This window comes from Daphnia carinata, chromosome 9 (genome assembly GCF_022539665.2).
Source record: "Daphnia carinata strain CSIRO-1 chromosome 9, CSIRO_AGI_Dcar_HiC_V3, whole genome shotgun sequence".
NCBI lineage: Eukaryota > Metazoa > Arthropoda > Branchiopoda > Diplostraca > Daphniidae > Daphnia > Daphnia carinata.
In genome coordinates, this window is record NC_081339.1 from 9,529,376 (window position 1) to 9,542,748 (window position 13,373).

General features: G+C 39.7%; 1 protein-coding gene across 1 annotated transcript; it reads left to right on the forward strand.

The window, feature by feature from the left end:
- Nucleotides 1-11,624: 11,624 nt before the first annotated feature.
- On the forward strand, nucleotides 11,625-13,124 carry LOC132088333 (uncharacterized). Its single transcript, XM_059497005.1, has one exon. It carries the CDS (start codon nucleotides 11,625-11,627, stop codon nucleotides 13,122-13,124), a length of 1,500 nt encoding a protein of 499 aa, XP_059352988.1.
- The last annotated feature ends 249 nt before the right edge of the window (nucleotides 13,125-13,373 follow it).

Sequence of the window (13,373 nt, forward strand, 5' to 3'; positions counted from 1 at the left end):
GTATAACAGCAGAAACTATTACAAACACCACAAAGACACTTAAAAATTACGTAGAATCCCTTGGTGGGAACATCGAAAACCTTGACAGTTTATTACAGCAAATTAGCATTGTACATGGTAAAGAAAAAGAATTCCTATTAGGTATCAGCCGTATTTTGCAAAGAGAAGTAGTACTTGCGCAGATAACAGAGAAAAAATATTCGTCTGACCTCAATTTTGAGCTACAGAACTTACGAAAACAGCTAGATAGCAACAAGAAAAAGGCAAAGAGTTCCAAATACACATTAAGTAGCTCCCTTGAACAACTCCAAGAAAGTAACGAAACACTAAAAAACTCGCTTGAGAAATCTGCCAATCGAATCAGCGAATTAGAAACAAGCCTTGAAAGTGCCACAGCAACAGAAAACCAACTACAAAACCTTTTACGAAAAAAAGAAGAAAATATCATAACTGTTGAGAGAGAAGGACAAGAAATAATTAGCAAAATTGAAAGTGAAAGAAAACAACTGGTTACGAAGTTAGAAATCACCGAGCAACAGATAAAAGCAGCTTTAGAGACAAACAACCACCTTCAGACAGAAACAAAAGAAACAAAAGAGATCCTTGAAAAAAACTTAGCAGAAAAAGCTGGCTTACGAAGAAGTCTGATAGATATTACTACAAAGAATAAAAATCTTGAAACAGAATTACAAAAAACCAACATACAGGTAGGAGACCAGGAAGAAAAGATTAAGTATCTGGAAAACAGAATAAAAGAATATAGAAAGCAACAGGTAACATTCGCTGAAACCGAAGACTTAGACAACTCCAACGAACCAGGAGAGATAACAAAATTAGTGAGTGAGATAAACGACCTAACCTCAATAACAGAAGGTGACAAATCCCTTCACTTCGAGTTAGAAACTGAACAATTCGAAAAACTACAGCAACTCAACAACGAGCTACAAAATCAAATCGAGATCCAAAACGACAACCTTCTTCAACTAGAACGAAAGTACCAAACTCTAAAAAACAAAATCAAAATGGGACTTTCACACAAAGAAACTTCAAGAATTGACCGCTACACCACAGATACCGATAGCCTCGATACATCCACAACACAACCAATTGTAAAAGCATTAGGAGAATTATTTTCAAGAGAAGACAAAAAGTCAATTCCAATCTTCAAAGGAAAAAGCACTGATAAATTAATAACAGAATGGCTGAAGGACGCCGAACAAGTAGCACGCAACAACGACTGGGACGACAACCAAAAAATACGATTCTTCTCTGACAGACTAAAAGGCGACGCCCTAGAATGGCATGGAAACTACGTAGAAGAGCAAGGTGACGAGTTAAGTTATGACGAATGGAAAACTGCCATTATTGCAAGATTCCAGGATGCATACGACCTAGCAGCACAAAGAAAAAAGTTATCCACACTAAAACAAAAACCTGAAGAAAAATGCAAAGCCTTTATCTCAAGAATCAACAGTCTCTACGAGTCCATTGAAGGCAAAGAAGAAAAATCTGACCAAAACCAAACCATCGTCGAAGGCCGACTCATAAACACAGTCAAAAGAATGAGAGATTATACCAAAATCAAAATTCTGATGCAAGGCATTTTACCAAAATTCAGAGCTGAACTCTATTTCAGAATGCCCGAAGACCCCAAAGATTTTGATCAGTTATGTAAACAACTTATCATATCCGAAGGCATCCTATATAGCAAGGAGACTGCAGAAGAGAAAGAAATAAACGCGGTAATCGCAGGGATAACGCATCATGAGAAACAACAAGATAACGAACTTTCACAACAAAAGACAGAAATCGAATTCCTAAAACAAAAAATACGTGAACTGGAAAATACTAATAAAAACCGTGAATTGTCACAGGATACCGATATAACCATAGCAGCCACAGATCAATACGAGCAAAGATCTTCGCGATCAAGTGATCGTTACTCCAGCCCACAAAATCCGCGAGTCCGATTTCACGAGAGACCGAATAGCAGAGGCTCCAGTAGTGACCAAAACTTCAATCGAAGCAGAGATAACAGCCCATACCGCACCAACTATACTTCACCAAGAAGAGAAGGTACCCCCACGGGATATAGGCAATCAAATTACCCAACTTACCAGCAAACATCCCAGAGACCCTCATACAACAACAGACCGATACACTACAATCGACCGAACTCCCAACCACATAACAATCATCAAGTGTATCATCAAAACCCAGCCTATACTCATCAATACCCACAGCCACGACGAAATCAGCCAAACACCACTGACAACCTGGGAAATAGAATTATTATCTGCCACAAGTGCAATAAAAGAGGACACATTGCGAGAGAATGTTGGACGGATATGGCACGTATCAACAACCCGAACCACCGTCCAATGCAGTAAACACAATATCCCTACCAAACAACCCTCCAACACAAAATTTAGAAATAGCGATACCCAAACTAATACGTATACCCATTAGAATTTTTGGAAAAGAAATTAAGGCTTTAGTAGACACAGGAGTAGCAACCAGTTTAGTTTCTGACAGCATATTTTTTAATCTAAAAGAGTATGAAGAACTTAAACATGTTAAAGACTCCCCTTCGCCAATATTTAGAACGGTGTCAGGAGAAATACTAAAATCAAAAGGGAAATATGGATTTTCAATCACCATTAACACCAATCACGTCATTAAGCATGATTTCTTTATTATGGAAAACTTGAACGAAACTTGCATATTAGGATTAGACTTCTTATCGAGCAACAATGTAAAAATTAATACTAAAAACAGGCAGATCAATTACGATCATTCCGGAAAAGAACATAGCTTTGGTAAAAACACACTCCCAGTATATAGCATAACCTTTGGCAAGACAGGTATTAATATTCCACTCCTCCCAGACCGTTCGTCAGATAGTAACTACAACAACGATCTGACAGAAGCAGATTATCGCAGCCTAGAATCTTTCTCCCAATCAGAAATTAACAAGAAATCTAAGCGAATTGGACAAACCCAAGAGAGTGAAACGACTAACATCTCCGACGAGATACGCATTAAAATTGAAAATCTATTGAAGAAACACGAAACTCTATTTGCAGAAAGAGAATCAGATTTGGGTCTAGCAACTGATGTAAAACATTCCATTAACATAGGATACAACGCCCCAATTACTCAACGATTGCGTAGAACACCAGAAGCATTAAAACTAATTGTCAAAACAAAGATTGAAGTAATGGTAAATAACAATATTATTAGAGAAAGTCACAGCCCATTTGCAGCAGCAATTGTAATGGTTCCCAAAAAAGATGGAGAAATGCGTATGTGTATTGATTATAGGGCACTTAACAAAATAACCGTAAAAGACAAATACCCATTACCAAGAATCGACGACACAATTGATGCATTGAGCGGCTCAGTTTACTTCTCAACATTGGACTTACTAAGTGGCTACTGGCAGATCGAGATAGAGGAAAGCGACAAGCACAAAACCGCCTTCATCTGCGAACTTGGACAATACGAATTTAATAGAATGCCATTTGGACAAACAAATGCACCAAGCACTTTTCAACGAGCAATGAATAACATATTAAAATCAGTATTGTTCAGGTTTGCATTGGTTTATCTGGATGACATCATAGTGTTCAGTAATAATATTGCTGAACATGTGATACATCTAGAAACAGTGTTTAAGCTTCTTAAAGACGCAGGACTAAAATTAAAAAGAAAGAAATGCGAATTTTTCAAAGAAGAATTAGACTATTTAGGATATATTGTTTCGAAAAAAGGAATAACACCGAATACAAAAAAGTTAGAAGCAATCATCAAATACCCAGCTCCCAAAAACGTGAAGGAATTAAGCTCATTTCTAGGGTTGGCTAGCTATTACAAAAAATTCATAAGGGCTTTTGCTGATAAAGCCCACCCACTGACAGCGCTAACGAGAAAATCAGCCGAGTGGAAATGGGGAGAGGAACAAAGGGACGCCTTTGATTGTATCAACAACTGTCTCATAACTAGACCTATCCTAGGGTATCCAGATTTCACGCGCGAATTCATCATCTACACAGATGCTTCAGGATACGGTATAGGAGCAGTCTTGGCTCAGATGCAGACTCTACCTCAATCAGCGGATTCAGCGGAGTCCGACGTACAGGAACCCCGTGAATCAGACGGCGCGGAAGTCGTCATAGCGTATAGCTCTAAACATCTGAACGACCGCGAAGCCAAGTGGTCAACCACAGAGAAAGAGGCTTACGCAATCATCCACGCAATTGACGTGTTTAGAACATATCTATACGGACGCAGATTCACCGTATTTACAGACCATAGACCTTTAGAATGGTTAATGAGCAAAACAGAACCCGCAGGAAGATTAGCTAGATGGGCACTAAAAATACAAAAATTCGACATCGTCATTGGGTATCGGCCTGGGAAGTCACACCAAAATGCTGACACCCTAAGCCGTATTCCCATAGTGCCAATAGCACGAGTAGAAACAAGGGCAATGGAAAGAGGAACTGTCATAAGAGAGCTTGAAAATATTCGAAAAGAAAGTGAAAGTCTAAAAGAAAAGCTAAGGATCGAAAGATTAAAGAAACAAGAACAGAGAGAAAACGAAAGTATTAAAAAAACAAGCGAAAGTTTCTAGATGAAAAGTCTTCAAAAGAAGAGCGTAGGTTTCGAAGGAGAAATTGGAAGTGAAAGTATAAGGTCTTGGAGAGAAAACAGATGGATAGAACTACAGCAAGCAGATAAATATTGCCAAAAACTAATGATAAAGATACAAGAAGATCAGAAAAGTAACAGATCTAGAAGCAACTTTATAATCAACGGGAATTGTTTCAGCAAATCCACTGGTAATACACGAGGTTCGAAACTTTACAATTATAATCAACGGGAAAGGTTTATTAACAGATAGGCAAGGAAAGTTAGTAGTCCCAAGGGAGTCAGTCGGAAGGATCTTACAAGCAAATCATGACCACATGTTAGCAGGACATTTAGGAATCGAAAAAACAATAGCCAGACTTCGCGAGCAATACTTCTTCCCACACATGCGACAAAACGTAACAGAACACATCAAAAATTGCCTTAAATGCGCAAAACGCAAGGCTGTAGGAGGAAGTAAAGCACCATTGCAACCTATGCCTCCAGCCGAAAGGGTGTGGGAAAGACTTGCGATGGATATCGTGGGCCCCGTTCAAGAAAGCGCAAAGGGACATAAGTATATTTTAGTACTATCAGATTACGCCAGTCGTTTCGTTTTTACAGTACCAATGAGAGATCAGACTGCCCAAACAATTGCTTACATCTTGGTTAATGACATTTACACCAAATATGGATCCCCCGAAGTAGTCTTAACAGATCAAGGAACTAACTTCCTGTCGAGCTTAATCGAAGATATTTGCAAGTTATTCAAAATCAAACAAATCAGAACGACAGCATATCACCCCCAAACAGACGGATTAGTAGAACGATTTAACAGAACCTTGTGTGACATGCTAGCTTGCTACGTAACGGACGAACCAGAAAATTGGGACAAATATCTACCATTTGTCACATTTGCCTACAACACAGCGAAGCAATCAACACTGCAACAAAACCCATTCTTTCTATTCTTCGGAAGACAACCGGTGCTCCCAAACGACATCAAAATAGATAGACGATACGAAACATACGAAGACACCAGTGTAATGTACTCACATCAATGGAAGAAGGCTCAGCAACTAGCGAAGGAACACCTATTTCGGGCACAGACAAAACAAAAAAGATATTACGACAAAGGAACAAAAGCAATCAAATACAACACCGGTGACTTTGTGCTACTGAAAGCTCCACCAACTGCCGGAAAATTCATCAACAGATGGAATGGACCATTCAAAATCATCAGAAATTTCTCAGATCTCACTTACGAGATTGAGAACGCAGACAATGCAAGACTAAAATCGATAGTACACGTCAATCGCCTAAAACTTTACATCCCGGGAAGCCAAAAAACAGAAAGATCATCTGGTGCACCACAACAACCAAAAAATGAAAAAGTGCGACGAGGACCAGGCAGGCCAAGAAAAAACTTCATTAACAACGAAAGAATGCCTGTCCGGAGACCGTGTTGTCATCCGCATCATCAAGCAGCAGAAACAGAAAATTGTATAATCATCGCACCGAATCTCCCCGGTCCTATACCAATTAATCCTGCACACACTAGAATGACGAATCCACGATACAACTTACGGCAACGCCACGAAGTATCGAGATTCTAAAACGTCCAAATTTTCTTTTCGCAGATGGAACTGATACTATCACTCATCCAATTACTCACCATCATTCCATCCACATATCCCATCTATTCAACCGCATGCGACTGCAAGAACGTAAAGACCAGAGGAATTTTAGATATAGAGGCACCCTATTACTGCAATAACAAGGAATCAGATACAGCTCACTTACCCAGAATACCCACGTTGTACACTTTAAAAACGACACAGAAACCAGCAGCCTCTTGGAAAGGCTGGACCTGCAAACAATGGATAAAAACGAAGAAAATAACTGGGTCATTCTGGATCGGATCTTTCGACACCATATATTCACAAGAAACTAAACTAATTTCCCCACTGGAATGCTGGAGAATGGTGAACGACAAAAAGTGTGGCGATAATAACATGCAGACCGGACCAGCAGGTCTGAGTTTCACAGCCACTCCGACATTCGACGGGCAATGGTACGCCATAAAAACATATCACACCCTCAACTGTGTAGCAGAACAAATCACACTACGTCAGGAAAAACAGGACGATCCAATTGAAAGCCCATTTGGACCATTAAATACTACCCAGCAGGAAGGACATTTTGATTCAAAATCAAAACACAATAGTATAGGGAGATAGGACAACAAATAATTCATATTCTCAAACCTTGATCAAAGGAAGCGGTTATCTGGAACTTCCGAGAATGCCGGAACGCGAAAACACCAGCCGTCTTTACGACACCAATCGACAGATCGAGATTTCATTCTTCAACAAACCAGATCGGGACATAACACCACAAGGTTACAAAGTTGTGGGCGTACCGCTCACATACCTAATCTTTCCAACCGAAACAACGAGAAAATTGTACGAGATGTTCAAAACAACTATACATACATGTATACAAAATACTCACCTAGACACATCGGTGTGCAAGGACTACAGGGAACTCCAGTTAACCAAACGGAAACGATCCATTCAGCAGGAAGTTACATTCCTGCCCAACAATCCTTTGGAAGACTCAGGAAAACGTCTGTACAGCATTTCGGACGCCTGGGGACCAATAAGAATGGGATATCAACAGTCAATCAGAATCAACGAAAAGGACCGAAGTATAAATTACAACGCCACGATATACATAATATACAAACCTGAAGAAAGCGATCAGTTAACCGCTCACTTTCGTCTCAAAAACGATGATCCACTTCCTCAAGGATCAGAATTCGAATACATCGTTGACCAAACAATAAGAGTCCAGAACAGTGATATCTGTATCACGGAAGGAGAAGCAGACCGACTAATTGTTGCCAAATGCTCAGAATTTTCAACACGGTGGATTCTCGATCAACAAAACTACCAATTAATTTCACAAGAATCGTATCTCTGTATTACACTAGGAACATACCAAGCTATCATATTGACAGAATGCAGAGATGATAAGAACAGCGTAACACAAAAATGGATCTTTGAAACTGTAAACACCAATCCAGACATCATAGAAAATTTCCCAGACACAACTTTAGCAGAAATGCAGGAAATTCAGCAAGCACAACGGAAGGCAATCACAACCACGATTGATTCACCGCTATTTGGAGGAATTTTAAAAACTAATCACGGTAGCGGAAATATAATCTGGGACATGATTGCCTGGGGCCTATTGAAAAACGGAAAAACACCAAACGAAAAATGTCTAACACACCATGGAGTAAACAAGCAAATGACATTAGAAGAATGTGACAAAGAGTGGCCGCGATGTCAAGAAGAACTAAGAAAACTAGTAAGCAGCAACGATCCCTTAGTGCAATCACAAACAATGGTAGCCAACTGTAGCAAAGCAACTGAACGAGGACAAGCTTTCGAATATACATCTGATTTCACCATCAGACCGTTCAACACAAACACCTGTATCAAAGCCAATACGACAATGCTAGTACTTCAAGAATGCGCTAACACCAGCTCAATCTGGGGTACATTCGAGCACACAGGACAGCTCATGGCAACAGATAGAACTGGACTACATTCACCCTCATCAGATAGGAAGTGCCTCACACAGAGAGTAGGACGGGTGACCCTGGGGCATTGTCACGGCTCCAGCCAAAAACAACACTTTAACTTTGAATATCGCAACCCACACCAAATACGAACTCTCTCAGCGGCAGCCATCATAGCACTGCACACTAAACAGCCATTGGACGGGAAAACACTCCCATCCATACCGCCACTAATGAAAAGAGAGAACAACAACCAATCAGAAAACAGCAAACCTTTGGCCACTCCCCCTGCCACTCCCACAACAGAAAAATACACAACAACGACAAGCGCTACAACGACTACAAAGCCCACAATAAAAACCACATTGGGAGCAACAGCAAAAACAACGGTAAAAAGCACTACGACAATTAAGTCAGTTACAAGCACAGCAGCCAACAAGCCCACCCTAACACAGAAAGTGACAACTAAACCCAGTATGACATCAACGTCAACAAAACCCACAACAACTACAAAACCAATAATCACGTCGACAAGCACTAGACCCACCACTACTACTAGACCTACGACAACTGCTAAGATAACTTCAACTTCAACAACCACTACAACTACAAAACCTACGACAACAACAACAATGGCCACTACAACAAGTTCAACAACAACAGAGAAAGCAACAACGCTTACTACGACAAGTTCCACAACAACAGAGAAAACAACAACGCCTACTACGGCAATTTCAACAACAACAGCGACAACAACAACGCATCAACCAAGCTCAATAACGACGAGCACAACAACAGTAAGCGAAAGTTCGACGACCCACCAGTCATCAACACATACAGACGGAATGACCCCTTTAGCAATAACGGGAACAACGTCTACAACAGAAGAAACTCAAATCCAGGCTATCGAAGAAAGCAGTATTCGAAATTTACCGTTAGCCGATTCTTTGATAATTTCAATGGATCAGAAAGCTGAAGATACATCAAATAATGAAAATTTAGAAGCCGGTTTACCCAAAAACATTGAAGAATTCAACGACAAAATTAAATACGAAATAAGTAAAATGCACGACCAATATAAGATAAGCATCGAAACTGAACACGAAAACAAGTTGGCAAAAGAAATTCGGGACGTTTATTGTCAACTATCAGCAATCAAAAGAACACAAGCAGTTATATTAGCCCAAACCAACGGAATTTTAGCAGCTGCAGCAGCAGGTTTACCAATCTGCACAAGACTACAAGGCTTCGGACAAGCAATGACACTTCAACAATGCGAGGCAAAAAGAATTTTTATATCAGCAAACGAAACCAAATGTGGATTTCAGCCGTTTTTTACTTACGAAGGAAAAAACTGTACGATTGGAACAGATGGGTGGTCAATTCATCCATATTCCGATTGTTTCTGGAAAACACCGTTGGTAAATTTAAATGGAAATCCACACACATGGGAACACAATTCTACAACAGGAGATTGGATACGCCAGAAACCTAGCATTCACATGCCTAATTTAGACCTCATTTCAGAATTTGAAGAACTCCATCTTAATGATTTCGACTTCGCGCTGAAAAGCCATCCAGCCCACAACACAATGGAAATGGAACCATTAAATATCCTGAATGACCTGGTAGGCAGAATGCAAGAAGGAAATTCCAATTCTGTTGGAGATATCGTTATGTCGGAACAACAAGATAATCAAATAGGTCACATGTATTCATGGTTTGACAAATTGAAAATAATAGGCCTTTCAGCGATTGGATTTGTGCTATTCCTCGTATGTCTACGGATCTTCATCATTTGTAACCCCATCTCAAAAATTAAAAAACATATCCGCCAAAACCGAAAGTTTACAAGCCGATATGATGATGGCGTAGAGAAAGATCACGAACTCGCATCAATGATACCAGCACGAGAAACAAATTACCATTCAGACATCGCCATCGAACAACCATTCACAAGAACATCCGCACCCGCACAGCTGTCAACTGAAAGGCAAGGCCAAACGCGCCCACCACGGCCAAGCGCGCCAAATTCATCAATCTATCCATCTATCGATGAAGCTGACACACCTAAACGATGTACCGGAAAACATACCGCATGCACTTACGTCGTCGGATATGGCATGGTCTGGGAAGACCTATGTCGTTGCATACCAGAGACAGACAACAGTAGTTCAGCCAAAAAGTAAAAGTCCCAAGGAAATTGAAAGTAAAAATCCAATAATAAAAATCCACTAACAACTTAGACAATTCATAATAAAGTAGCACCCTCCCAATAAATAACGCATTTATCAGCATTTAAAAATCCAGCAATTAAGTTGATTAACATTTTTCCCTCAGCAAATCGAAAAAAAAAATCTCAATTAAATAAAAAAAAAATTAAATAAATTTTTCTTACATTCTACCAATTAACTCACTTACCAATACTGGAAAAATTTATAGTCAAACAAACAGACGAACAAACAAACTCGGATAATAATTTTGTATTTCCAATTAAAACATCAACTACAAAACAAAAACACCCAAAGTATTCAGTCAGTGGGATCACGTTCGGGAAAAGGCGCGCCATGAAGAAGATATTCATAAATCTGCCAGACATTCGTGATGGCCCAGCGATCGGCCCTCCCTTCCTGGAGACGCTCCTCTTGAAAACGAGAAGACGTTGGGGTAGGATGATAAATATCATCACCCGACTCCAGCCACCAAAGTAAACGGGCAAACTTGAGCGGGTAAACGTCGCGATAACACGCGTACCCTAGATGATTCCTTTAAAAAAAAAAAAAAAAAAATTTTAATAAATACACAAAATACCTAAAAAGCATACTTACAAATAATAGTAATCACTAAACCCGGGACGCTTATAGCCGAAATCACGCGGAGCCAAACCAGACATCTTGAAGGTCAGCCGAAACATATCAAAGAAGAGGCTTCGATCATCTGCAATAAATCTGCTGAAAAGGCTAGCCGGGGTAGAAAAAATTGAGTCACTGAACGCCTGTAATGCCATATCGACCTGTGCACGATACTGAAGAACGTACGCAAATTTAAACACCTCCATTTAGACGAAATAGCGAGGCAACAAAGTGAACAGTATTCTACAAAGGAACGAAGAGAACTAACTCAGGGAAAAGGAATGTAAAAGCAAAAAAACCCCTAAAACTGGCAATGACTAAAAAGGGAATAAAAGAAGTTTAAAAAACAAATCCGCCCTGCAGCAAACACACATGTCACAGCGACAAAACGCGACGAAAAAGAATTCAACCCAACTCCAAGACAGAAAATGGAATATATTAAAATGCATGAAAACCAGTTATCAAATTAATTAAATACAGAAAACAAAAACAAGAACATACGGAAAAAGAAAGCAACATGACGAACTTCGAAAGATTTTGCATTTTGCAAAATGAAAAATCTAAACTCTCCTCAGTATCGCAACAGCATTACTCCTACAAAGTTTCGCAAAAGCAAAGTGTATCATCAAATACCATTAAATCATCTCAAAATGGCAAACAATTACATCAAAGTTTACGACTATGAAGGTACCATCATCCCCAGGAGGATAGAAAAATTATACAAATCAATAACTGTCAACAACACCGAGAGCGAGGATAATCAACATGAGTACAGAGAAAAGGAAAGTGCGAAAAATGCGGGTGATAACGAACAATTAGTGCAATTCATAGGATGGAACGGCATAGAAACAGAGAAGAACAACTGTTTCATAAATGAAGAAAAAGTGAATAACAACAGTGAATCAAGTGAAAATGAGAACGAAGGGTTAACGGCGTATAGTGGAATGGAACCCGATTTTGAAAGTGACTACAGTGTTGAGTTCACAAAAGGATACGACAGCGACAACTATCTTCAATGTGAACCAGCGGAAAAACGCAACAAGCCAGACGACCAACAGAAAGAAACGGAAGCGTGTAAAAACTGTCGGTTAAAAACGATAGCATCGATTTCGGCGGCCCAAGCAGAAAAAATTCAGCTACGAAGACAAGCCATAATAGACCTAGAAGACGGAAAACTTTCATTATCGATGATGGAAGCTCCACTATGGGTAATTAGAAAGTGCATCCAAAATAAGATACAAGTACAACAAGGTTGGCGAAGACAAAAGATGGCCACGTTTCTCAACGAGAGATATGAGGCAGAACAAACGCTTCTCCATACAAGCGTAAGAAGAAGTAAGTACGACGTTACAGACCTCCTTCTATCCTTCGGAGCGAACCCAGAAATACTTTACCGCGGAAAGACAATCGCTCATACCGCAGTAGCTATAAACGATCTACTATTACTACGAATTCTAAAACACCACAACTGCGAATTTACAGCCCGAAACGGTAATGGAGAAACGCCATTAATGTTGGCAATTGTATACGAAAACCAAGAGTGCGCAAAGTTAATATGGTCGCCAACTAATATCAACATTGACACACATCAGGGCAAAACCGTTTTGCATTATCTAGCCGAGTATGGTCTTGAAGACCTGGCTACCCAAATTTGTGCAAAAAGAATCATCAACATCAACCAACAAGATGATTCAGGTGACACTGCTTTAAATGTAGAAGTAGGATTCAATCGAATTGACATGATTGAAATATTACTGCTACATGGAGCAGACGCACGGATAAAAGACTCCCACGGACACACAGCACGAGCAAAACCATGCAGTAAAAGAGTGCAAGCCATTTTTGAAAAATGGGAACAAAATCATAACGGTAAATCCCTGCTTAAAACTAGAAGAAAAGAACACCAACAATACAGCCGCGAGGGAAATGAAAAAAACATAATCAACATCGCCGAAATACCGGGCATAAAGAAAAGCAAGAACAAAAGGAAGAAAGAAAGAAGACGTTATACCAACAACCTTAGTAAAACCACATACAATTCGTTTTCTTAATTTTTAGGTGAAGGAACCAGTTTATTCAACCATAGCCATCATTTGTATTCATAGTAGCAACTGTAGCCGGTGACGGAAAAAGAAAAAGGACAGCAGAATTTAATAAAAGTCTTGGGTGAAGGAACCAGCCTTATTATTCATCACTATACAATTGGAGGACCAATTCTTCTTATCGAAGAGGGGGAGGAATGTAACGAGCCCAAAGGCTATCCGAAGACAGCCACACCCTTTACATCCCTCAAGCGTTTC